This window comes from Heterocephalus glaber, unplaced genomic scaffold, assembly GCF_053883595.1.
Source record: "Heterocephalus glaber isolate CG9 unplaced genomic scaffold, H.glaber_assembly_v1.0 deba00001532, whole genome shotgun sequence".
NCBI lineage: Eukaryota > Metazoa > Chordata > Mammalia > Rodentia > Bathyergidae > Heterocephalus > Heterocephalus glaber.
This window is the reverse complement of record NW_028258330.1, coordinates 13,734,628-13,759,472: the sequence shown is the minus strand read 5'-3', so window position 1 is coordinate 13,759,472 and position 24,845 is coordinate 13,734,628. Positions and strand designations below refer to the sequence as shown.

The window sequence follows — 24,845 nt, the reverse complement described above, 5'->3', positions numbered from 1 at the left end:
TGCCCTTCTGGGAGGATTTGGTGGCGGGATTTCTGAGTGCATCTTTGGTTTTCTCTTGCAGAACGGAATATTCATTATAACATGTCATCTTTTAATGAATCAGTCGGTCTTGGCTACTTGAAGACACATGCAATTGAATTTGTAAAGTATCCTTATGCATTAAGTAGAACGAGACATTGGTGCAATTTGGCTTGGCAGGAATCTGAAATAGATCAGTGGCTAATACATAATATTGGTCGTAGAGGTAATAAAATAATATATGTGAAAGACCACGGCAGCGGTACCAGTCTTCCCAGATGTGCATTGTTTATAGAATTCACAGGGTGAACTGTGATTTTTCTCCTAAGCATCAATGATAAATGTGAAATTTGTTCTGTGTTGTCTACATATTTGTCATTGTTGGCCTACACCTCTGTTATTTTACTTCTTTGTTGCTTATTTATCTCAGCTGTGGTACTCTTCTTTTTGTTTTTCCTGATTTCCTTAATAAGTTACACAGTTATAACAAACGGCAAATGAGTCGCATTTACCCCAAGGGAGGCCGAGTTGATTCCAGTAATTACATGCCTCAAATTTTCTGGAATGCTGGCTGCCAGATGGTTTCCCTGAACTATCAAACCCCAGGTAGGAGCCGATGTCCAGTGACCCTGAATTTCATGAGAACTCTTGGACAGGGTGGTGCTGGCAGCTCCCATCAGTTGGCTTTAGGCATCTTTTTAAAAAGAAAGCAGACATATGGCTAGCAAAACGTTGCATTTATGTGATGGTGATAAATAAAAATCCCAAAATAGAGCAATAAAACAGTGGTAGAAGATAATACATCTTGATGTAAGTTAAAGTTCCGTTCATAAATGCCATGACTAGTCTACTAAACATTACCTCCTATTCCAAAGTAGTCCTAAGTTTTCTTCTTTTTGGATCCAACTTATTATCTTTCTTTCCAGATGTAGAATTGAGTGAGAAGTATTTGAGCATCTTTGTATAATATCTATGACTTATTCCTCCTTTGGAAATTGCCCAGGCCAGAGTGAACATTCAGCAAATATCAATGACATAGTAGCACCTCATTATAAAAGGAGAGAATATTATCCAGTAAGGTCCCCTAAAATGGCCTGTGAGGAGTTATATTGTTTTTGAGGTAATAATCTATAAGTTGATCCTCCAAAGTATACTCCGAGACAGGTTTCCAATGTATAATTTTTTTTCTTAGAAAGACCAGTAAATTTTTATTGATGCATAACCAAGCTTTTAAAAGTTTTCAACATTTGTTTAAGAGCCTTAGACCACAATAGTTAGATTAGAGATAGCAAAATAGAATAGATAGAAATATGTCACATGAACTTTTTACTTTATGTGATTAATTTTACATCATGGTTCTTAAAATTGGTAACACAAAACCCAAAAACAAACAAAAAAACCCCTTTTTTCTTCTTCAGTTCTTTGAAATATGAATGTACCTCCCATATTTCCCAATTTGGGGGCCTACTCCTTTTCTAGGGCATCGACCATAGTATGGGAATCCCCATCCATCCCATTCACTGTTATCTAAAAGCCTTTGACTATTATCCCTTAGGCTTGAGCATCAGCTGACTTTAGGTCCCACCTCTTGGGGAGCCTTCTTCCTGACCAGAAGCTCCCCCTACAGGGTCACTATTGTGCATGGTGTCCCACAGTGCTGGCTACATTAGATGTGACCAGGTACCAGTACATCCCAAGTGTTTCTAACAACACAACAAAAAGTGCTGTTTTTACTTATGGAGGGATCCAGTTATGTTCTTAGTTGTCGGTGAATCTATCATAGGAATGACAGGATCCTAAAGCCATTTAATCACTAGGGAAGCTTGTATTTTATTTTAGAATGTCAAGATTAACCACATTTTGAAGAAGAAAAAAAATCCATCTGTTTACCCATTTATTTTGCTGATGAGAAGAAAGAAAAATTTTAGCCACCTGCAAGAGAAAAGTTGTAAGTCAGGCCTAGCCAGTGTCGACTCCACTAGAAGGTTCCCCTAAGTCTCACACTGGGAATAAGTCACCAGTTCTTTTATGATCCTTACCTCATTCATTTGTAAGTCTTTTGGAGTTTTGTGGGTATCTCCAGCAAAGGCATATACATACTCTTCTAAGGCTAGCAGAGTCTCTACCCTCAACATTAAATGAACAGTCATGACTTGTATATTGAATCTACTCTTTAAAGCAATTCTAGGATGATATTTATGAAAGCACATTTTAATTTAATTTAAATTAAACACGAGGTCATTTCTACATGGAAGAGAATCTTGTAGTGTTAAAGGAGGACCTTTGGGCCGAGTAACAATCTCATTTCCATTGTTTAAAATCACCCTGTCTGGGTCTTCTTTGTTCAGGAAGATGATATGCTGAATTATTTTTGTCTTTTGACAGATTTAGCGATGCAATTGAATCAGGGAAAATTTGAGTATAATGGATCATGCGGGTGAGTAATGTGATTTAAACTGTTGTCACCTAGTTTCGTCTCCATGCTACAGTGATAATGAAATTGTGTCATTTTTAATTAGGGGCTGCTGAATGTAAGCTGGGTTTGAGAGATGGGATAGAAATAAATAAAACCTCTAGAGAGACTATATTTGCAAATATACATTCTTCTTCTGCCCCATTTTTACCTAAACAGATTTTCTTTTCTTTTAACAAGTTAGCAGTCCATCATACACATGCTGTACTTTAATTGTCTCTTTATTTAATAGGAGAGGTTTTTATATCTAGGATAGGTAATGATACTTGCTCATTTGGACATTAACTGAAGACATAGATGTTAAATATGTCTATCTTTACTGACACCAAATATAGGAATGAAGTTTGTTTCATATAAAATGAAATTGTAAGTATCACACTGAATTTAATTTAGTTCAGTTGGGAATAAAACTTTCTCCTCTCTTGATTCTTTTCCATGATTTGTAAATAGCCATTATCAACAAATAATGCTATGAATGTTCTAGTTTATTTAAATACTTCTGTTAAAACCTGTGAGTCCAGAAGTGAAATAGGAAATATCAATTCCACTGAAATGCTGATAAGTCAAAGGAAAATGTAAAGTTAGAATTCTGTAGAGATTTAAACAAAAAACCTCTATGGCCATTTTTTCCCAAGTTTCTTCCCCAAGCAGCATATAAATAAATAACCCTAGACCACAGCCCAAAGCCGCTAGACTCATTCTGTAGAAGATTATAGTCAGGAGGCTTTTGAAGGTGGCTCACCTGATTGGTTACCTTAATTTTTATCACCCAAAACCACCAGTCAAAATACAGTTTTTTAGCAGTTGTGAGCTAGGAATGGCTCTTCAAAATGCACACTTTGTACCTCTGCCTACCTGACAGATGGTTCTCTGCCAGTGTGCCCATGCCCCCCACATGCAAGCAAGAGCCCTTTCTCCTCAGTCACCCACCAGGAACGTAGCTGGAGCATGTACTACCATTTCTTCTGTTGTGTGCTTTGAAAGAAATAAAAATTATGTAGTTTGGAAGAAAAGGGTAAGTACATATTAACCAATGGACTCTGCAGGATTCTTTCTCAAACTGGATTCTGCCAGGATAGAGAAGGAAGCCCGTGATTGGCTAAGTCAGAAAGGACTCGGGCCTGCCTAACACTTTGGTCAAAAGAGGGATCTTCTTCAGTCCCCCATTGCATTCTTCTTGTCTTTGAATACAACATACCTTCAGGGGCAGATGTAACTGATCATTGCTCTTGAGGACTGTTCAAAAGGGGAAATCACTCTCTAGGATCCTTAGGGCCCTCGACCTACCTCTAGCTGCTAAGTTACAGATGCTGACCAGGCTGTATTCAGATAGTGTCGGAGTCTTTATAAAGCTCCTTCTGTGCTTCTGTGCTACCAGGTATCTTCTCAAACCAGACTTCATGAGGAGGCCAGATAGAACATTTGATCCCTTCTCAGAAACCCCAGTGGACGGGGTCATTGCAGCCACGTGTTCAGTACAGGTGAGGCCTTTGCTCATCAGATTGTGCACACAAGTATGCAAGTGATCCTGGAAAGTGATGACTGCTCCGATGTTTAATGTCAGGTTGCAAGAGCTGTATGTTGTTTTCAGCTCTGTCTTAAAATTCCCCATTTTTTCTGAGACTTTTTTTTCACAGGTAAAACTATGAAAGACTTTGGAAATACTCTATCAAAAAGTATGTACTATATGATTGTTGCATATAAAGTTGTAGAAAAATGTAAATTAGTTCTGGTAAGTCAGTGATTGCCTCTGGACAGAGATGATTATAAAAGGGTCTAAAGAATCCCTTAGAGGTTATGGAAATGTTTATTATCTTAATGGCAGTGATGTTTCACAGATGTGTCAATGTGTCAAGACTGATTCAATTGTACAGCTTAAATATGTACAGTTTATTGTATGTCAATTTTATCTCAAAAAAAGGTATTTCAAAAATTATTAGCTGTTTGGTGTTGTAAAAAAAAAAACCTATTAGCTATAGTCATTTGGAAAATAAGTGAAAAATAGTTACTCTGTAGCTTTATAGTAGATAGAATTTAACACTGGTCTTTACAAAAAATACTGTTACCTGACTAATTTCAATATCAGCAAAGAAAAACAGGCAAGTTTTAACTTTGCTTTTCTATGTGTCCCTTCTCAATGTGTCCCTTTTAGAATTCAGTAATAAGTACAGCATGATAGAATTCCAGAACTATACAGGGATCTTACGTAATCTCAATCTTTCACTGTATTCTACAGATATGGACACTTTTAGGTGGGATGAAGACACACACTGTGGACACTTTATATTACTATGACTCATGTATTTGCTTCATTGTTTTAGACAGCTTTAGAAGGTAGTATTACAGAGAAATGTGACAGCCCAGCATTACAGCCAAGTGTTACAGCTCAGCATTACAGCCAAGTGCTACAGCTATCCAAAGGTCTCTGGAGTTAAAACTGAGGGCATTCAGAGAGATGGAGGGAATCTTTTATTACATGGGAGGGCCCAGAGGAGTTTGCACTCCAAAGTCTGAGCCCTGAACAGAAATGGGAGCAATTTATATAGAGAGTTCTATGGGGTAGGAGGGTTGGGTTCACGTGCCAGGCAAGCATGTTTACAGAAACGGAAGGGTGGAGTTAACAGAACATTTTGAAACATCAGGCAGGAACATCTTGCAGCTTGTACAGTTACATTTGCAGTTAAGACACTGGATCAGTTACATTACTTGAACCATTACATTTGTAGTGCAGGTAGCTTTAACAAAACATCTTATGATTCCTGGCAAAAACATCAAGGGGGAATTGGAAATAGACAAAGGGCTGCTATGTTGCACATTATTTCTTTATCAGTAGAACTCCTGACTAGAACTATTTTTGTCTTTACGTATAGTAGTTGCCCAATAATGTACTGGTTTGATAAGTATGGAATACAGTATTTTCATTGTTAATTGAAATCCCCCTCAGAGAAACCAAAATTTGTTATTTCCTGATTATTCTTTGCCAATGATACTTACACAGAGTTCACATTTGCTTCATTCTCTGTCTGTGTTACTACAGGTCATATCAGGGCAATTCTTATCAGATAAGAAAATTGGCACATATGTAGAAGTAGATATGTATGGATTGCCAACCGACACCATACGCAAGGAATTCCGAACTCGCATGGTCATGAACAATGGATTAAATCCAGTTTACAATGAAGAATCATTTGTATTTCGGAAGGTAGGACCTTATCAACCTGTCAAACCCACTCTAACTTAGTACATAGACATGACATGATACCAGAACAGTTATTCAACTCAATGACTTTTTATCCCTTTCTTCCAATGGACAAGTTCTGTACCTATCATAATTTTTTGGCCCTGTTCTGGCTTCTTATCCCCCTGGAGATACCCATCTTCCAGGTGGCACAAACTAGGCTATAGGATTGCAGCTACCACTTTGGATATCTCCTCCCAGGTAGACACCAGCATAGAAAAGTTCTTTTCTGCCCTGGAACTAACTGGCAACTTGCACCGCTTCTTTAGCCAAGAGGGCAAGAAATCTACTGCACTCAAAGGTGAGGTCCATAAATGTCATCACGTGGGTCAGCTGATGCACCTGTGTCCCTTTGAGAAGTGTGTCACCTGTTGCTACTCACTGGTTTTGTTCTTTGTGTACAGATTCAGTGTCTTACTTTGTTCTGCCAATACTGTTGGCTGGTCCCATGAATAAGCATAGTCGTCCCCTTTAACAGTCACTTTTAATCATTTTCCCTTTGTTTCTCTTGTCAATTTAAGAGACTTTGAAAAATCTACAAGTTGGCAGTCCTGTCTCCATGAATGCCCATTTTTCTTTATTTCCTGTTCTGTCATCTTGACCAAAATAATTTATTGCTTCTTCTTTAGGCCAGGTTTACCAGGTGGTTCTGCTCCATGCATATGTCATGCAACACAGATAATTGGCTTCTTGTCTTAATGAAATAGGGATTAGCCATTTCAGAATAGTGTAGATGACTTAAAGAAACCAAATTCAGGAAGATCAATGTAGAGTGAATAAAATAGGCCATTTTAAAATTTAGGTCCATGAATACCATGATCCATGCAAGGCTTATCATCACCCTCTCCACTCCTGTCAGAATATGGTGTAAGTTAATCATGATTTGTCTCTTTTGCTTCCTGATTTTTCCAATTTGTTGTACCTGGACCTATAGTTTGGTATAGTGTTCTTTGACAGAATGAATAATCCCTATAGACATTTCAGAATGTTGCAGTTCAGAAAGAAATTCAGAATGTTGAATCAAGCATTCTTTATTTTTGATACATAAAGAAATATCAAACTTGGGTTTTTTGTATAATAGTTCTGGGTCCAGAAACAAGACACCAATTCTGGTTCCTTCACTATTGTTGAAAATAACCTTTTACTGATATTGATTACTTTAGGTGTATCTTCTTTGTTGTTGTGTTTGTTTTTCTGCACTAATATCAGAAGGCAAGAGTGGCAAAGCCCAAACTACCTATTCACCACCTGAAGAACAGAAGTGAGGAAAGGTGGCTGGATTTTAATTAGACTTCTTTTCCTCTATGTGAGGTTGCAGTTAAATTATTACTTCCAGCTGCAAATGGGCAAGCAAGCATTGTCTAGCTTTAGACACAGTTCTCAGATCAGCCACCATTTCCTGGTTGCTTTCAGCCAATAAAAATGCATTCCTGATTAAACATACTGGATTTTCTTTTGTCATATTTCTACTTTGAATAGGTATTTTACCATTTGAACTCAAATATTATGTTGATTTATTTAATTAGGGCATGGCAAGAGTGGAAGTCTATTAATGTATATTAATATTTCAAAGTATATCAATGTTTCTTGAGATCAAATCATAGTGATATTTCTGATGAGGTTTTTATTAATATCCTCTTCTGTTTAATATTCCAAAATGTGTCAGGAACTTGTGAGTGCAAGAAATAAGGAAAATCCAAACTTATTTATAATTTTCTTTTATACATGAAGCATTTCTTCAAAGACACTTTTCTTATTATTAAAAACAGGTACAGCCAGATGTCATAAGCAGCCTGGGTAGTAGACTGATCACAGGTTTAGAAGTCAAGGACTCCGATTCCCAGGCCCTATTCTGTCACTGACAATCTCTGCGTTTAAGAAAATTATTCCATTTCTCACGGTCTCCTTTTTCTTACCCATAGCCTGGGTGGCAATGGGGGAAAGTGACAAGGGTTGAAGTCAAATTCTTTTTTGGGCGAGGCAGTATGTAGAAAGTGGCTTTATTATAGGGATGGCAGTGTTGGTTCAGCATTGGAAGATCCACCCACAAAAGTCATCATTTTAACAGAAGAAAGGAAAAAGCCATATGATCCTGTCACTAGTTGGAGAAAAAGTATTGGACTAAATTCTACAGCTGTTCATGGTAAAAGCTATCAGGAGACTAGAAGTAGAACAGAACCTTCTCAACAGATTAAAGACATGCACTCCATACTTCCAGCAAAAATGCCTTATATGAATGAAGAAGATACAGTGCTTTCTCTGTAAGGTGGGGAACAAGGGCAGATATGCCTACTCTTCATCTGTCCATTAAACTTTGAAACATAGGCCCAAACCAAAATAGTCTGGCAATAAAATGACACAATTAGGATAGGATTGGCAAGGTAGAAGCAAAATCTTTATATGTAGATGAAGTGATCATCTACAGAGAAAATATTAAGAAATCTCTAGGAGCCCCTAGAACTTGTATTTGAATTTAGCAGGATTGGAAAACACAAGGTATATATAAAAATTCAGGTCTATGTATACTTGCTATAAATGAAGAATTGGATATTGAAATTTATAAGTTAAGTAGGAGTACAAAGGACCTAGAGAAGTAAAAAGAGAAAGAAAAGAAAAGGAAAAAAAACAGTGTTGGAAGATGTTTAGTACCTAACTTTAAAACTTCCTCTAAAGCTACAGTAATCAAGGCAGTGTTGGTGTAAAAAAATATAGATCATTGGAATAAAACAGAGAATCTAGAAATAGAACCACACATATATGGTCCATTGAGTTTTGAAAGATTATTTAACATTAACATTTTATAGAATATAAACTCAATTCAAGAGCAGAGGAAAAGATAGTGTTTTCAGCAAATGGCACTAGAACACCTGGTATCCGTATATAAAAACTTAACCTCAACCCTTTATTTCCATACATAAAAATAATTTGAAAGGATCTATGAACCTAAATATGAAAGCCTAAAAGTATAAAACTTTAAGAAGAAATTATAAGGGAAAATGTTTATGAATTTAGGGAAGGCAAGAACTTCCTAGGATACCAAAAGCGTGATGTACAAAAGAAAAAAATTGATAAATGAGATTCCATCAAATTTTAGAACTTTAAATGACATCGTTAAAATGAAAAGTAGTCCTTAAACTGATCATATTTACAATGGATATAACCTGTGACCAGAATATATGAAGAACTCTTACAACTCATTAATAGACAACCCAATTAAAAAGTAAACACAAGAAGATGATAAATAGCCAATACAGTACAAGGAACGGTGTGCAACACTAGAATCAGAAAAATACCAATCAGTACAATAGCAGGACTGAATTATACACTCATTAGGGAGATAAAGTTTAAAGTTTTAAAAGCCTTGTCATGACTTTTTCTTTTTGTTGGATTCTCCCCCTTTGCATTTAATTTGTCACGCCCAAGGGATTCATTCTGCTGGACTTCCTGGGGTTGTGATCCTCATTTTCTTTTCCTAGGATATTGTCTAAAATTTTTTGGAGTGTTGGTTTGGTATTCATGAAGATCCTAAGGTTCTCTTTATCATGAAAGTATCTTATTTCTCCATCAATTTTGAAAAATAGTTTTGCAGGGTACATCAGTCTGGGTTGGAGGCTGTTTTCCTTTAGGGCTTGAAATACATCACTCCAAGCTCTTCTTGCCTTGAGGGGTGGATTGAAAAGTCTTATGTGATTCTGATGGGCTTTCCTTTGTATGTGACTTGTTTCTTGTCTCTCACTGCTTGTAGAATTTTGTTCTTCTGTTGGATTTCTGGAATCCTAACTATTATATGCCTATGTGTAGATTTTTTTTGATATAAGGCTAGCTGGAGTCCTGTATACCTCACCTATCTGTATGTCAGGTTCTTTTCGCCTGCTTGGGAAGTTTTCTGCCATCACTTCTTTGAACAGTTGTTTTTTTTTTTTATGTCATCTGCACTCTGTCCTGTTTCTTCATTGACTCCAATCAGTCTTATGTTATTCTTCTCTGCATCGTCTAGCAGCTGCTGGATTGATTTCTCATGGTCCCTTACAATTTTAAAGCAATTTTTCTTTTCCTAGTCACTAATTGCAATCTTATCTTCTATATCTGAAATTCCATCCTCACATGCACTCATTCTGCTGTGTGGACTTTCAGTGGAGTTTTTAATCTCCTGGAAATCTGTTTGCATCTGTTTTGTGGATTCCATTTGTTTTCTATGCTGGAATTCCATCATGTTCCTCAGCTCCTCTATTTTTTTTATCTATGTCCTCTCTAGACTTATTAATCACGTCTTGCACTATGGGCACAATCTCTGCTGTTATCTGAGAAATTATTTCTGATTTCACTTTTTCCAGATCTTGTTTTCTTGCCAGTTCAGGGAGTCCAGGTGTTTGAGTATCAGAGTGTTCCATCTCTTTTCCCTTTGGGGTTGCTATGGGTGATCTGAAAGTCTGTTTTTGAGGCTTGTTTATGTGTCTTTTCATTTTCGCAGGGGAGGGAGGTGCTGCCGGCACCTGCATGGCTCACCTCCTCTGCTCTAGGAGCGAGCAGTGGAATGGCAGTGGGGAGCCTCCTCCAGGGCACTGGAATTGGCTCACCTCCTCTGCTCTGTGAAGTCAAATTCTTTAACATCCATTCCATGTAACATTTCTAATGAAATGAAACCTCTTCTGATTGTCTTTCTCTACATTTTGGGTGTTGTAGTTTGCACTTTACTCTAAAGGAATGCAAATGGATCATGGATTTATTTTCACCATAAAAAGGTATTTAAGGGTAGCATTGATTTGGTCCAGGTTCCTAGAGTACTGGTTCTTGGAAGCAGAATTACAAAGACCAACAAAAAAGTCTCATTCCTTGTTTACAGGTGATCCTGCCCGACCTTGCTGTCTTAAGAATAGCAGTGTATGATGATAACAACAAGCTGATTGGCCAGAGGATCCTTCCACTGGATGGCCTCCAAGCAGGATACCGACATATTTCCCTTCGAAATGAGGGAAATAAACCTTTGTCACTGCCAACAATTTTCTGCAATATTGTTCTTAAAACATATGTGCCTGATGGATTTGGAGGTAAGATAGACACTTAGGTTCAGAAAATGATACAGATAAGATACTGAATTACAAGATTCTAAAACATTTTGCCTGTGCTTTAAAAGTAATAATAATGATATTTATTCCTCCCTGTGTTGTAAACCTATGCTTGTAAAGGCTTGTAGCTTTGAAGAAATTAAAAATAAATAACCTCAGATCTCAGAGGTAGAAATGAAAGGGCAAGGCTAGATTAACTTTAATGTCTGTTCTTATTTTAAAACATTTTAATTCTGTTATTAACAAGTTTTACAAGTACATTTTTATGAAGGATATATTTATACCTCTAATCAAAGTGAGAAAATAATACAAAACCATATTGTATCAACTGATATCACTAAAATATTTAAATTAAACTCAATTACCAACATGCCTGAATTTTGTTCCAAATTCACAAAGAAGTTTAATTTATTTAAAAATTCCCAATCATCATCCACATTGACTTTGCTAAACCAATCAATGGGAAGAACCCACTAGACCAAGTTTTAAGATTTTGCTTACACCCAAATAGATTATTAACTCTTGATAGACTCCAATAAGCCATGAATGTTAAAAGTGCTCTAAATTCTCAAGATTCTGTTGAACCATTAGGAAACAGTATGGCAGAGTGACTATTAGCCAAGGGTTCAAATCCTAACTCTCCGTTACTGGCTGGTGGCCTTGGGAACATGCTGTAACCCTCAAACCCTCATTTCTTCACCTGTAAAATAAAGATCATGGTATTGCCTCCCTCTTAGTATTCTGGGTAAGTACTCACCCGTATGTTACACAACACAGCAAGACTCAAGAATATGTGTGCACATGGGTATCTATATGTAGAGAATGGTACACTTTCTATACTATTTTGTTAGGGGAATATGGTGCTGTGGCTGATGGTTTTTAGTAATGTATGCTTCTCTGGAGAGTAGCTTGTCAGAAACTAATCTTCACCTTTAACAATTTGATTGCAGGTTCAAAAAATAAACTAAGCCGTAAGGGCTTTTCAGTCTCACAATCCATAGTAATGACTTCTCCTTCCCCTTTGTTTTTCAAAAAGCAGAAGCACATTAGAAGTTACAGCATACAGGAACAGATAGAGAACTCATTAAAGGAGTCTAGGAGAGGTATTGTGGGGCTGAGTAAGTGGATGAAAAGAGACAGGAGGCCTTGTGTGTTTAGGAGCTGCAGCCCAGCCCATGGAAACCTCAGAAACCTGCCTTCAGGGTAGCACAGCAGTGATTCAGAGGCATCAGCAGATGAATGAAATCACCTTCCACATATCTGAGCTTAAAGAGCAGGGACCCTGTGATAAATACCTAATGCACTTTAGAAAGAGCTGCATAAGCCCATATAGGAAAAATTTTTTAAAGTTTTGCTTCTGTATGAGTTAAGTTTCAAATGAAATTAATTCCTTCCTGGGAAATGAGCCATTTGATGAGAAAAGAGAAAAAAATGGTTTGTTAGGTTCCTATTTTGTGCCAAGCACTTTCCATAAAGTCCAAAAATGTGAAATTGTTCAGGATGGAAGTGGGCATACATAGATCTGTGCTGAAAAAAATACCTGCATTCATAATGTAACTCATTGCCAGAGTGGATGTTTAAATACTGATCCCAGTTCATCTCATTCATAATAGACCTGTGAGGATTCTTCCCTAACATGTCATAGCTGCTTCCTTTTTATCAGTAGTTGGATTTCTGCACTATGTCACCACTGATGCAACCCTGCAGTTGAAGTCTTACCCTCAGATTTGACATCCAAACACAGTGGATTTAGAATTCTAAGGTCCTCTCTTTTATTTAGGAAGAAGCTGAGGGGAGATGTTAAAAGATAAGGGATATAACATCAACTTTGCCATAAAGGCACAGAAACGTTGGTGTATAATACCCACATTTATTATTTAGAATATTTCTAGTGATAGATTATTAACTTTATGAGTTTAATTATATTAAACAATGAGTACTTAACAGGAAAAAATGTCAAAAAATAAAGTATTGAATTTGTAATAATTATTGAGTGTTCATATCAAATCATCAAAATTTTCAACATCAATTTTTTTGGTGTACGTCTAAAAAATAACAATAGAAATAAATTCCTATATGAACTACAATGAAAATACCAATAGCACTCTATACAAAAATAATCTTTTCTTCAATTATCACACCTAAGGCAGTGTTCACATGTGACAACAGCATGCTCCATACACATGTATTGCTTACACAGACAGCATGTGTGTTTTGCTTTCCTGGCCTTTTTGTAGGACATACTTGACATCTCACTGCTCTTGCTGTTCTGTCAGGATATCCCTATTATATACAATGAGTAGTTAAGAGAAACAAAAAATATCAATGAAGTATTAAATTATTAAATTGTATCGTATATTTAGAATAAACATCAACACTTTCACATCAGCTATGTACTTGGTTACAAAACCCAAAAGATAACATCAGAAATAAATTTCTATGTGAACTCCAATGAAAATACCAATAGAACTCTTCAACAAAAATAACCTTTGCTTCAGTTGTCACACTGAAGGCGGTCTTCACACACAACTGCATGTTCCATGCACACATCTCACACAGCCAGCACTTGTGCTTAGCTTTCCTTTCCTGCATGGCAGGCCATTCTTGTTACCTCTCTTCTCTTCCTGTTTTGTCAGGAGCTTCCCACTATATTGTACAATGTGAACTTATTAGGAAAATAAGATATCAATAAAATAACCTATCAAACATATAATGAGTATTTAGATTAGACATTAACATTTTCACATCAACTGTTTATTTGCTCACAAACTCTAAAATATAGCATGAGAAATAAAAACCTATGTGAACCACAATGTAAATACAAACTAAAGTCTACCACAGAAACCATCTTTGCTTCAACTGTCACACACATGAAAACGTCATGTTTTATACACACATAACAAAACGTATGTTTTATTTTCCTGTCCTTTCTTGTAGGGCACAGCTGACATCTTTTTGGGTTTTCTGTTGTCATAGTAGGTCTTTGTGGTGCTGCACCTGCCTGTTTACCTGTCAGCTCCCCAGTGTGCTCCACAGAGTTTTTGTGTAGTTCCCTGGGCAAAAACATTTTACTTTTCTTCTGCTATAAATGATATCTTATAAGTTCCAGTCCCGATCCTCTAAGAAAATTTCTCCATGATATTTTGCACTTGTTATTTTCTTTGTAAACTGTCAAACTATGCCATGCATGTTTAAAATCGAGTAAAACACAGCCACTAGCTAATGCTTTGTGTTTTGTTACATCATAGTTGCTGCATAACTCATCAACAGCATCTACTCCGCTTTTGTTTCTCAGCCTTCTGTTTTATAGAGGTTTATTTTCAGTTGCATCATGTTGCAATGTTGACATCAGCAGTACTAGTTTGTTTTTCTTTTCCATATACAAGGCCAATGTAAATCTTTCTGAAATCCAAAGATTGTACTATATAATTCACTACTTTGAAATTGCAGCATTTCATTTGGAATTTCTGCTTTGTTCCTGCGTACAGCTCCCACACTGGTCAACTTATGCTCTGTTAGCAAATGTAACATCGATTGGAAACTGGTAAACCAATCGTCAAATATCACATCCTCATTAGTTTGGGAGATGGGAGCAACAAGTCTGTTCACAACATTATCTGGTTTATTACTATATGAATAAGGACCTGGTGGCTGAGTTCCAGGATAAATTTCCAAATTGAAAGCATAGTAAGTCTTCACATCTACAAGGGCATATTTTGACCCATCACTTTTCTATAAGTCTTGTACATTCCTGAGATTACCATGAGAAATCTCTGGTAAGTAAAGCAGACCTAGGAATTCTTTCAGTTCAGCTAGTGAGATGTCATGATAAATATATTTTTAATATGGCTATTGGTATATACAGAATGTTTCATTTATATTTAAGCCTTTCTTTGTGTATTTCACAACATCTTATAGCATTTCATCTGTTACAATTTCCAACGTTGAATGGCAGTGCTGGCATTCTGTATAATAGATTTCACCCCTGCCAAGATCATCACTATATTTTCAGACCTAGTTCCAACACTGGATCATTCTATTTTATTGTGTGACCATTTTATAATATTTCAATTAGACAAATATGCATTCACATTGCTATTTTGTTCACCATCTGAATCAAGGTGGTATGCATTCCCTGTGTCTGTGTCAGTCGATTCTTGCTCCATTTCACTGTCACAGGAACTTTGGCTCACATGTCCAATGTCAAAATCATTATCACCCCTACAAGTGAATCTGATGATTCACTTTTGACTCCCCAAACTTGCAAATAGGATTTTTCATATGCCATTGTACTGAGTTGGACTATTTCTACCAGAACAATCAAAAGAAAACTTTAAAAAAAAAAAACAAATCCTAAATGCACAGAAATTTAGCAAGGAGTGTTTCATGAGTAAAGCTCAACTGTTGCTGCTTTGGAGCTCCTGTACACACCTTGACATTCCTCTACCAAATAGGTGAATGTACAGATGGGTTTTTGCTTTCCCCAGGTGCAGCAACTGAGTCACACCCACCATTCCATTATGATAAAATACATGTTTTCGCAACAGAAGAGTGATGTGGGTGTATTTTACCCATGTGATGGTCAGGTAAACATACACAAAACTTATAGGAGCATTATGTGGATAAAAATCCCAGTTTGACACTTTTGCACACATGCACATACTTTGTTATTCATTGTACCAAGTGGGCAAACACAAAGATTGCTTCCTGTATCTCCCAAGTGCAGCTATTGAGATGCATGCCTGGCTACTATTATGCTAAAGTACAAATTTTTAGTAGAAAAGTATGGGATAGGTTGTTGTAACCCAAAGCTTTCCCCTTAAGGATCTTATCTGAAGATACGGAAAGAATAAAAAACTGGCTTTTCCTAAATTTCTGACCATCTTCACAGCTTCTTAATTTATTTGTTCCTATTTCATCTACTAAGCTCACCTCCCACCTTCAGACCTAAGTGTTTATGTACTGAACCAGTGAAGTAGGAAATTTATATTCCCTGAAATATTGATGTTCTCTGTTGATTCTGCAGGAACAAGTTCAAAATGAAACTGCACTATCACATTCCAACATATTCTAAGGAAAAAAAAAAAGTTGTCAGTATATATCATCACATTTTTATTTGGCTAAAGAAAGATAATGTGTATTCAGTACTTCATTCTACAAACATGCATGGGATGTTTAGTCCATAAAATATAGGGCAGCTGAAATATGTATCAAAAAAAGATTCTGACAGCACAAAGAATAGATTGAGTCACTCATAAATCCACTGCCCAGAGTGAACTAATGTTTAATTCCAATTTCATTTCTTTTTCTATTTTACTTTTAATAAAATTGGATCTTACTCGTGTGGAACCCTAATTTCTTTCCTTTAACGGAGACTATTTTCTTGTATCATGAAATATTTTTATATTCTTATCAGCTGCACTTGATTCCACTTTATGCTTGCTTTTTTAGTTATTGACAGGCTCTGAAGTCATTTCCATTCTTATTTCTTATAAATAACATTGTTCCTGAGAACCCTAAATGTACAATTTTGGAAATATATGTGAACATTTCCTGAAGATGGATTTCTTGAAGTATATTTGGTACACTTAAAGTGTATATATAAAGCTTTAGATTTTCAAAGCCAGTACAATACAGAGCTTTTAAAAAACATTTACTAGTTTAATCAGTAAAAATATTTCATTGAGGTGTTTCATTTGAAAAATGTTTCTCAAAAGAAAAGATGTATATTTCTTGTTTAGTACCTACTCTTTGAATGACCTAAGTAAGAAATATAAAGTTGAAAAACTCTAATACACTTAATCTCAAGATTTTCCAGCTAAGTAAACATATATGTAAAAACAAGTGCATGACCCATTATGTGGTGTGTCAGAAAGGTAGGAAAGCCCTGGTGCATTAGGAACACTGAATTCAGGGGTGATTACCCAGAACTTTTTGGTCTTGGAGAGATATTCCATTTCAAATTCAAGAACCTGAAATCCAAAATGCCCTGACCAAACCTTTTTGAACAGCATGTGGGTGCTTAGAAAGTTCTGAATTTCGGGCCAGAGATTTTGCTCAGTTGTTCTGGTACCTGCCTTGCAAGTGAAAGATCCTGAGTTCGATCCCTGGTACCAAAAAAATAGAAAGTTCTGAATTTCAGAGCATTTGGATTTCACATTAGAAATACTTACTGTGCATTCCTTTATATGGCTATGCTATTATCACTTTCCAGCCCTTTGAATTGGATCAATGTGTACTCCCACACATTATGTATAAAGCTGCCTGTTCTCATTCACCATACCCAATTCTGAATGATTAAAAAGTTCTTAATTTTTCCAGTAATGGTGGTAACAGTGATGTCTCATTATCGCAGCTTGCATATTTATGAATCAAACTGAATGTATTTTTATGTTTTTTGGTTATTTCTATTCCTTTTCTTAAAATTCCCTCTCTAGTACTCTTTGGTTTTTGTTTGTTCTTTTTAATTCCTATTTTTCTTCAATTGTTTAAATTAAAATTTGATTTATTCAAAAAAATCTCCTAATCTGTCTCTCTCTGCCTGGCTCCCCCCCCCCCCATAATTTCTAGAGTGGTCTGAAATACATGTCAGTATCATGATAAAGTTCTGTGAGTACAGTGGGTAGGGATCCAAAGACTGTCTATTTTTTTGGCTAATAGAATGCTGTTTTGTTGAAGTCAACAGCACATACTAGGAATGCTAGCTGTTGGCTATGTGACCTCGTATGAACTTTGCATAATACTTTATGTCTTTATGTTCTTGTTGCAGCACAGGGATTACAGTAGTCCCCATCTCATAAGTAAAGATGAAACAAATTCTTCAAACAATGTTGGCCATACCAGCTCCCCTATTGATTTTTTTTCATTTTTATCTATTTTAACAAGCTAAAGAAAAATCTGCTGGTTGTATTTTCTTCACATTAATTTAAGTTTTAATTTTTGTAAATTGCAACAGTAAATTACTGTACCATAAACAATTAATCATCCTAGGGTAATCTCTTAAACCCATGCTTGCTAAGTTTCAGAATTCTAATATTGGTAATGTTACATGGATGTTACTTTAAGCAGCAGCAGCTCTACATTCTATGTTAATTTTAAATGTATTTTAAATCTCAGTAATGTCAAGAGGGTGGCATAATTTTGCAGAAACATGAAAAGTGCTCTTAAGGCTTTTCCAAGTTAGGACAATTCCTTAGGAAAGACGTGGACATTTACAGGAACTTCTGGCCATCTATTTATTGAAGTTCTGTTCTAGGGGGGTCACCATATGGTGATAAATCCCCACAGATGAGAAGCTTTGCCACATTTGCAATTGATCACAATTAATTCTGCACTCCTGCACCTGGTGCTCTTTAAAGACTTTGAACTCTGGCTGCCCCAACTCCCTCTCAACATGAGATAGGTCTTGAGCCCATTTTTCCAACCTGCCCCTCTTCTACTCCCAGAGGGTACCGATTTTCCCTCCTTTCCCACTCCAGAAACAGGCAAGGACTTTAGTGCACTGCTTATCATTATCATTGCAGCATAATTCCTGAAACACACAAATATGATGTCTCAGTTTATTTTTGTTGCTGTAACAGACTGGCTGAAACTGGGTAATTTACAAAGAAAGGAGGTATTATAGGTCACAGTTCTGGAGACTAAAAGTCTAAGACAAGGCAGCTGCATCTGCCTGGCTTCTGGCAAGGTCTTCATCCTTCTCCATGGATGGCAGAGAAGCAGAAGGACTGGTGGGAGATAAGACGAGGGGGCAATGGGAGCAGGACACTTTACAACAACCTATTCTCAAGATAACTCACCCATCCTTGTGGGAACTACATTAATCCTTTCTCCCTCCCTACACACCCAAATACCTTGTAAAGACCTCACTACCTCTTAGTACCGTTACACTGGCAACTAAATTTCAATGAGTTTTTATGGAGAGAACCCACATTGAAACCACAGTGGATGGGTACCATGTGCTTCTGAACTTTCATAGAGTTTTGTTTTTAAGCAGCTCAGTTGTAAAATATCTCTGGGCTAAAGAATAGCAATGGAGTCTCTTTGTGATCAGAAACTAAATTTTGATATAAAGAAAATATTAACATTTAGAAGAGAGACGACTCAGAGCTAGTCAAGAAGCCTTGGTTGAATTCTTTCAATATTACTTTGTTACTAAACATAAGGACAGACAAACAGCTGTGTGTTTTATTTTCATAATCACACACAAAAGAGGATACTAGATTGGGAGCTATGGTCCATTCCTCCTTTGTCAAATCCAGTGGAACTGGGAGCGCTGAGGCTCTCTTTTCTGCTTTGTGGGTGTCCATACTACTGGCAGGGCCATTTGTTTTGTGCAGCATTATTGCCATTAGCGTTGCTGTTGGTGACAAGCAAAAGCTCCCAGACTAATAACAATTAGACAGCAATATTTTTCATTTACCATCCAATATTGCCTTGAGGGGGTTTTATCACTTGTGTTTCTTTTGTCACTAAGCTATGGAAGGGCAGACAGGCTTCCAGACTGTGGAGCATCGCCATTATATTTCAGTGTCGCTCAGAGCTGAGTATCGTGAGGCTGTCGGCACTGATCATTCCTTGCCAGTGCTCATCATTAATTCTGCCACTCTAGACTTTGCCTCTTCTCCTGCAACCAGACTATTTTGCCTAAGTGAGGATGAAGTGACCATTTGTTTATTTTCTCATTTTCCCTTTTTGCCTTTTTTATGATTAAATATATCTGGCAGATAAAAGAATGTTTCTCATTCACCCTGCTCAGATCTTCACAGAATTGCTTTCCAAAGATAGCTGACTGTTTGTTACATCAGGTGTTTCTGGAGGAAGAACATCCTTAATAATGAAGGTGCCATTCCCGGAGAGGAAGTCTCAGGACTTTCTAAAGCAATTGAAAGTTGTTCTACTTTGTCCTCTCCTTTGTGGAGACAAAATTTTGTGTTCTTTCTATTAAATATTTATTGGAAAATCAATTTGCATTCTAGCAGTGATATCCTGGAGGGTATTGGGGTTGAGCTTAGAGCCTCATGCATGAGATATTCATGTTTATGACCTTTTTAAAAAGATTATGGACATTAGCAAAACTCTAAGAAGAAAGGCTCTGGGGTGAAAGGATGCAGGATGGGTTATGAGAAAACACATTGGAAACTGCTAAGTTAAGCAAATTGAAACAAGCTCCTAATTACACAGTGCCCTGAGATGTCCCATGAATGCCAGAGAAGGGAGGGAGATTGAATCTTTCCCATTCCTTTTGAAAACCAAATCCTATTTCCCTGAGCACCTGTTGTGCAATCTAGGCTTCTAAGTGATGCAGTTTGGGAAATCCTCCCTCCCTTGGGAGAAACTGAAAGAGCTAATCCAAAGTCATAGTTGATCTTTATTTGCACAATTTGATAGCTAATAGAGGAACATGTATTTTTTTCTTCTGCCTCTGTATGTTGATAATAGGACAAAAAAGAGTGGGGAAGCTGAGGGAACCTGGGCCAGTAACACTTTCATAGGGATGACAAGCAGGAGATTAGGTGCCCTGATTTGTGCTCAGCACCCAGATGCTTCAAAATGTAGTGGATAAACAACAAATTGAATGCTCCTGAAAAGTCAGTAAGTAGCTGGAAATCTGTACTAATGAATTGTTATCATCTCTTTAATTCTTAGGGACAACTAAATCAATGCTTTCAACTTTGTATAAGTGAAGTTTGGGCAGGATGGAGAGAGGTGAAATGTATATGCGGAATCTTCACTAGGAGAGAACTTTTTGGAAATGGCACTAAACTCAGAAATAGATGATTTTTTAAAGATATAGATATGTAAAGCTTTGGTTAAATTTGAAGAAAAACAAATGGGATGTACAAACTCTTTTCTTTTTAGTGTATGTGCTGCCGAAGTGAGCACAACTGGTTTCTTTTTAAAAAGGAAAGTTCCAGGGCCCCTGCTGTAGCCTCTGAGTACCCAGGACATTTCAGCCCACCCTGCAGGTTCTGCAGTCAGAACTTTGTGTGTGTGCCTCTGCACCCTATTAGATGTACAGCGTCTGTTGCTGAGTGTAGTCACCTGCCCAGTGAAGGCTGATCACCATTTAAAATTGGTTCTTGGCACAGTGGTTTGTCCTGAGGTGCACTGAGCCGACTGAGATGTACTCAGCCATAATGTATCCACAAAAAAGGAACGAAGCCCACTGCAATGTCATCTTGGCACAGATAAAGATGCCAGATTTACTTGAATATGCAAAACGTTGGCCAAGAATATGCAAGATTTATTTAACCTCTTCCTCAAATAATTTTTCTGTGTTAAAGCAAGGAAAAAATAAATGACATTTGCAAATAGAATTACACAAGTATATAGGTATTAGATATTTGATGTATAGCTTCTCATTCCCTAGTTACACATGATTTTAAATGTGGTTATTAAAAACCAATTTTCTTTTTAGATTTATAGACTCTATTTATCTATCTATTGATCTATCTGTCTGTCTACCTCTCTCTGTGTCTCAGATGTATATGCCTCTGGCCAGAGGAGAAATTGAGTTGCAAAGAGAAAAATAATCCAACAGTCCAAGATATACCTTGGCTCACTAATACTGAGCCTTTGCCCTTTGCTGAGAAATGTGATAGGAACTGCCCTGAGTATTCAGTTTCTGTCCTTCTACCCTTATCTATAATTTTAGCAGGATGAGCATCTGCTACCATGTGACAAAATTAGGCATCCTACAAGTATTTGTTGTTTGTAATTGCCAGGAAGGAAGCACCAGTTTTAAATAACCTGGTAACTTTACCCTTGTCCAGGGCCTTTAGTTCTTTTACAATCTCCTTTTTATCTCCTCTGAGTTAATTTGAACAAACTTTATTTACACTTTGTATATTTTTGTTGCAATTTTGTCAAGAATGTTACTATACTGCATGGCTATTGTGTTTTATTTCATAATGTAAACATTTTTAAAGGCAATATATAACTATATAAATGCAAATAAGACATCCCAAATAAGTCATTTAAAATAAGACTCAAATCAGGCAAGATTTCAGGATCTAGTAGTGTAGGCTTCCATAGTTTCTAGAATTGTTAGTATTGATAATTTGCAAACATTCAGTAATTATATTTATTCAACAAATGGATAAGTCTTCAGCATCTTGAGTCTTTTGTGGAATTTAGGCAATAAGTACATAATCCAACAGCAGATGGCTGACAGAAACATCTCAGTCCACTTAACTGTGGGGTATTAAGCAGTATGTGGAGTCAACTAGATTATAATTGTGTAAAATCATCCCTGGAAGATGGTTGTGTAAAATCATCTCTCGGTAGTAACCAGGGGGAACACCACTGAGCTTCTAGGTCAGGTTCCCCCAAGATCCAACCATGACAGGACCCAGGGCAGTCTTCAGAGGATGGTCGATCCTTCCCTGTTCACAGAGACAAAGTCTGCCTTGTCCTTAAGCATATGACTTTGTACGAAAGATGCATACCAGAATTTAAGCAACAACATTATTTTCTCAGTCATTATCAGTAATCAAGTTTATAGTTGTCTGATTTGTCCTTTATATTACTGTCCTAAAGCTACTATATCAAGTTACCACTCATTAGCTGACTTGAAATAACAGCTTTTTATTCCTCAGAGTTCTGGAGGCCAAAAGTCTGAAACCAAGGGGTAAGCCAGGCTGTGCTTGCTGTAAGGGCTCTTGGAGAACATCCTTCCTTGCCTCTTCCTAGCTCTAGGTGTATCCCAACAGTCCTTGGCTTGTAGCTGCACCACTTCAATCTCTGCCTTCATTGTCAAATGGCCTTCTTTGCTTTGTCTCTGTGATTCCTCTCCTCTTCTTATGAGGACACTGTTCACTATATTTAGGGCTCACACTAATCCAGGGTTTTCTCAATTCAACCTTAACTGAAACATACAGAGACTGTATTTATACAGAAGGTCATATTCTGAAGTTCTGGGTAAACAAGAATTTGGGGGTAGGAAAATATTCAACCCAGTACACCCTCTTAATTCTGGCTTACTTTCTAAGTACTAATTTTTTTAAAATAAATCATTCTTCAATAACTATCTTAAAGCTTATTAAAATAAACTTTGTTAGGAATGCCCTGTGGGCGTGAAAGTTGCAGTATTATGCAGCTGAACTGTTAGTTTTCTGGAAATCAGATGACAAAGAAGTAACCTTTTGCAATATATTCCAAAAAAAGTGATCAATTATAGAAAAATTGAAAGCCTATCTAAATATCTACCAGTGGCAAGTCATTTGATACATGAAACCAATGGGACATTGTCCATTCATCAACGATCACTATTGGATGAACTTAGTGGCACAACAAGTGGGACACCGGTCTTTCTATCCTTCACTGTCACACATACACAGTCCCAGCATGTCCTGTGAAATAGTCTCACAAAAAGAGAAAGTCTGGCCTTAGAGCTAGATAGCAAAAGAAAGGACTAAGATGAATTCAGAATGCGGAACATTTCACAGGACATTTGATGTCTCTTCAACAAATATTGCATTCTGAAGATTCAATAGTAGAAGTACTATTCTGGGTTAAAGTTTAAAAACACACTTATCAGAGACATAAAATGGACATCAAATCTTGGTTCAAATAAAATAACTACAGTTTAAGATATATAGGGATATATAATATATAGGGGAAAATATATGCAGGGAAAGTATTAAAATGGGCTATGCATTATATCATAGTAAGGAATTACTGCCAATTTTGTTGGGTCAAATATTGACATGGTCAATTCTAAAACAAGATGACCTTCTCTAGATATGCACAGAGAAGTAATTAAGACTGAAGTGATATGGTGCATGGAATTTTCCTTAAAATATTTCAGCAGACAGAATAAAGAAAGAATAGATAAAGAAAACATAGTAAGCAAACTATAATTATTAGGTCTTCATCATCAGTATGTGAGTGAATATTTTAATTTTATCTCTACTTTAGTGTACACTTGAAAATTTCCATAACTATAAGTTAAAATAGATAAATCTTAGACTATTAATTCAAAAAACAATTATTTTTTTTTCTGAGCAAGGTTTAAAAACTCCTTTGTCCATATCCATTATCAAGAGACTAAATAGTCTTAGGGACCACCAGTAATGACCAGAAGCAGGCCTTCTTATGTACTGCTGGAAGGATAATAAATTGGTGCAGCATGTTTGGGGGGCAATTTGGGAATAGCTTCCACGGGACAAACACTCTTACCCATCATTCTAACTTCTAGGAATTTAACCCATGAACATATGCACAGGAATGCTGTGAAATGTTCCTGGGCATTCACAACAATATTTTAATACTAAAGAACAGGAAGGACTCCACATGTCATCAGCTGAGACTGGATAAAGAAATTATTGCCATTAAGAAAATGGAATATTTAAGCAGCTCTCACAATTAATAAAGTTGATTTATACTGACAATGTGGAAATTTTTCCATGATACATGAAATTTCAAAAGTGCAGAAAACTAAGAATCCACTTGGAGTTTTAAAAATATCTAAAAGGATAGAAGAAATGAATAACACTAGTTACCTTCAAGGTGTAGAATTGTAGCAAAGTAGGCTTTAGCTTTCTATTTTATGTATTTGAATACTTACCATGTTAGTTCTGTGTTGTGACAAAATACCTGAGAAAATCAATGTAAAGGAGGCATGGTTTATTTTGGCTCACAGTTTCAGAGGTTCAGTCTGTAGTCACTTGGCTCTATCTCTGTGGTGAGGTAGAAACACCATGGTAGAAAGGAATGGTGGAGGAAAGCTGCTTACCTTGTGGAAGCCAGGAAGCAGAGAAAGTATGTACTCTCAGGCCTCCTCATTCTTTATTGTTTATTTTACCTGTGCCTCTGCCCTATTGGATGGAGTCTCATATGTTCAGAAAGAGTCTCTCCCCTGTTTGCTAGCCCACATGCCAATCATGGGAAAAAAAGAAAATCATCTGATCTTTGACTTTCACCTTTACTCATTTCCTATTTTCTGTAACTAACTGTACTTTCCTAACTAGATCTTATGTCCTAAGAGAAGATATTTAATAGAAAGCATGATAGTTGTGCAGGATTATGAAGAATTTATTAGATTAAT

At 36.6% G+C, this 24,845-nt stretch overlaps 1 protein-coding gene across 30 annotated transcripts in view; it reads left to right on the top strand.

Annotated features, from left to right (window-relative positions):
• Plcb4 (phospholipase C beta 4) overlaps positions 1–24,845 on the top strand; it is a 384,134-nt gene that overhangs the window by 324,479 nt on the left and 34,810 nt on the right. For all 30 annotated transcript variants that reach the window (XM_087188652.1, XM_087188653.1, XM_087188650.1 and 27 more), the window contains 6 exons: positions 62–146; positions 500–624; positions 2,404–2,455; positions 3,870–3,972; positions 5,529–5,693; positions 10,573–10,777. In XM_087188652.1, the coding sequence (XP_087044778.1) occupies positions 62–146; positions 500–624; positions 2,404–2,455; positions 3,870–3,972; positions 5,529–5,693; positions 10,573–10,777 (735 nt within the window). The remainder of the gene's footprint in view (positions 1–61; positions 147–499; positions 625–2,403; positions 2,456–3,869; positions 3,973–5,528; positions 5,694–10,572; positions 10,778–24,845) is intronic.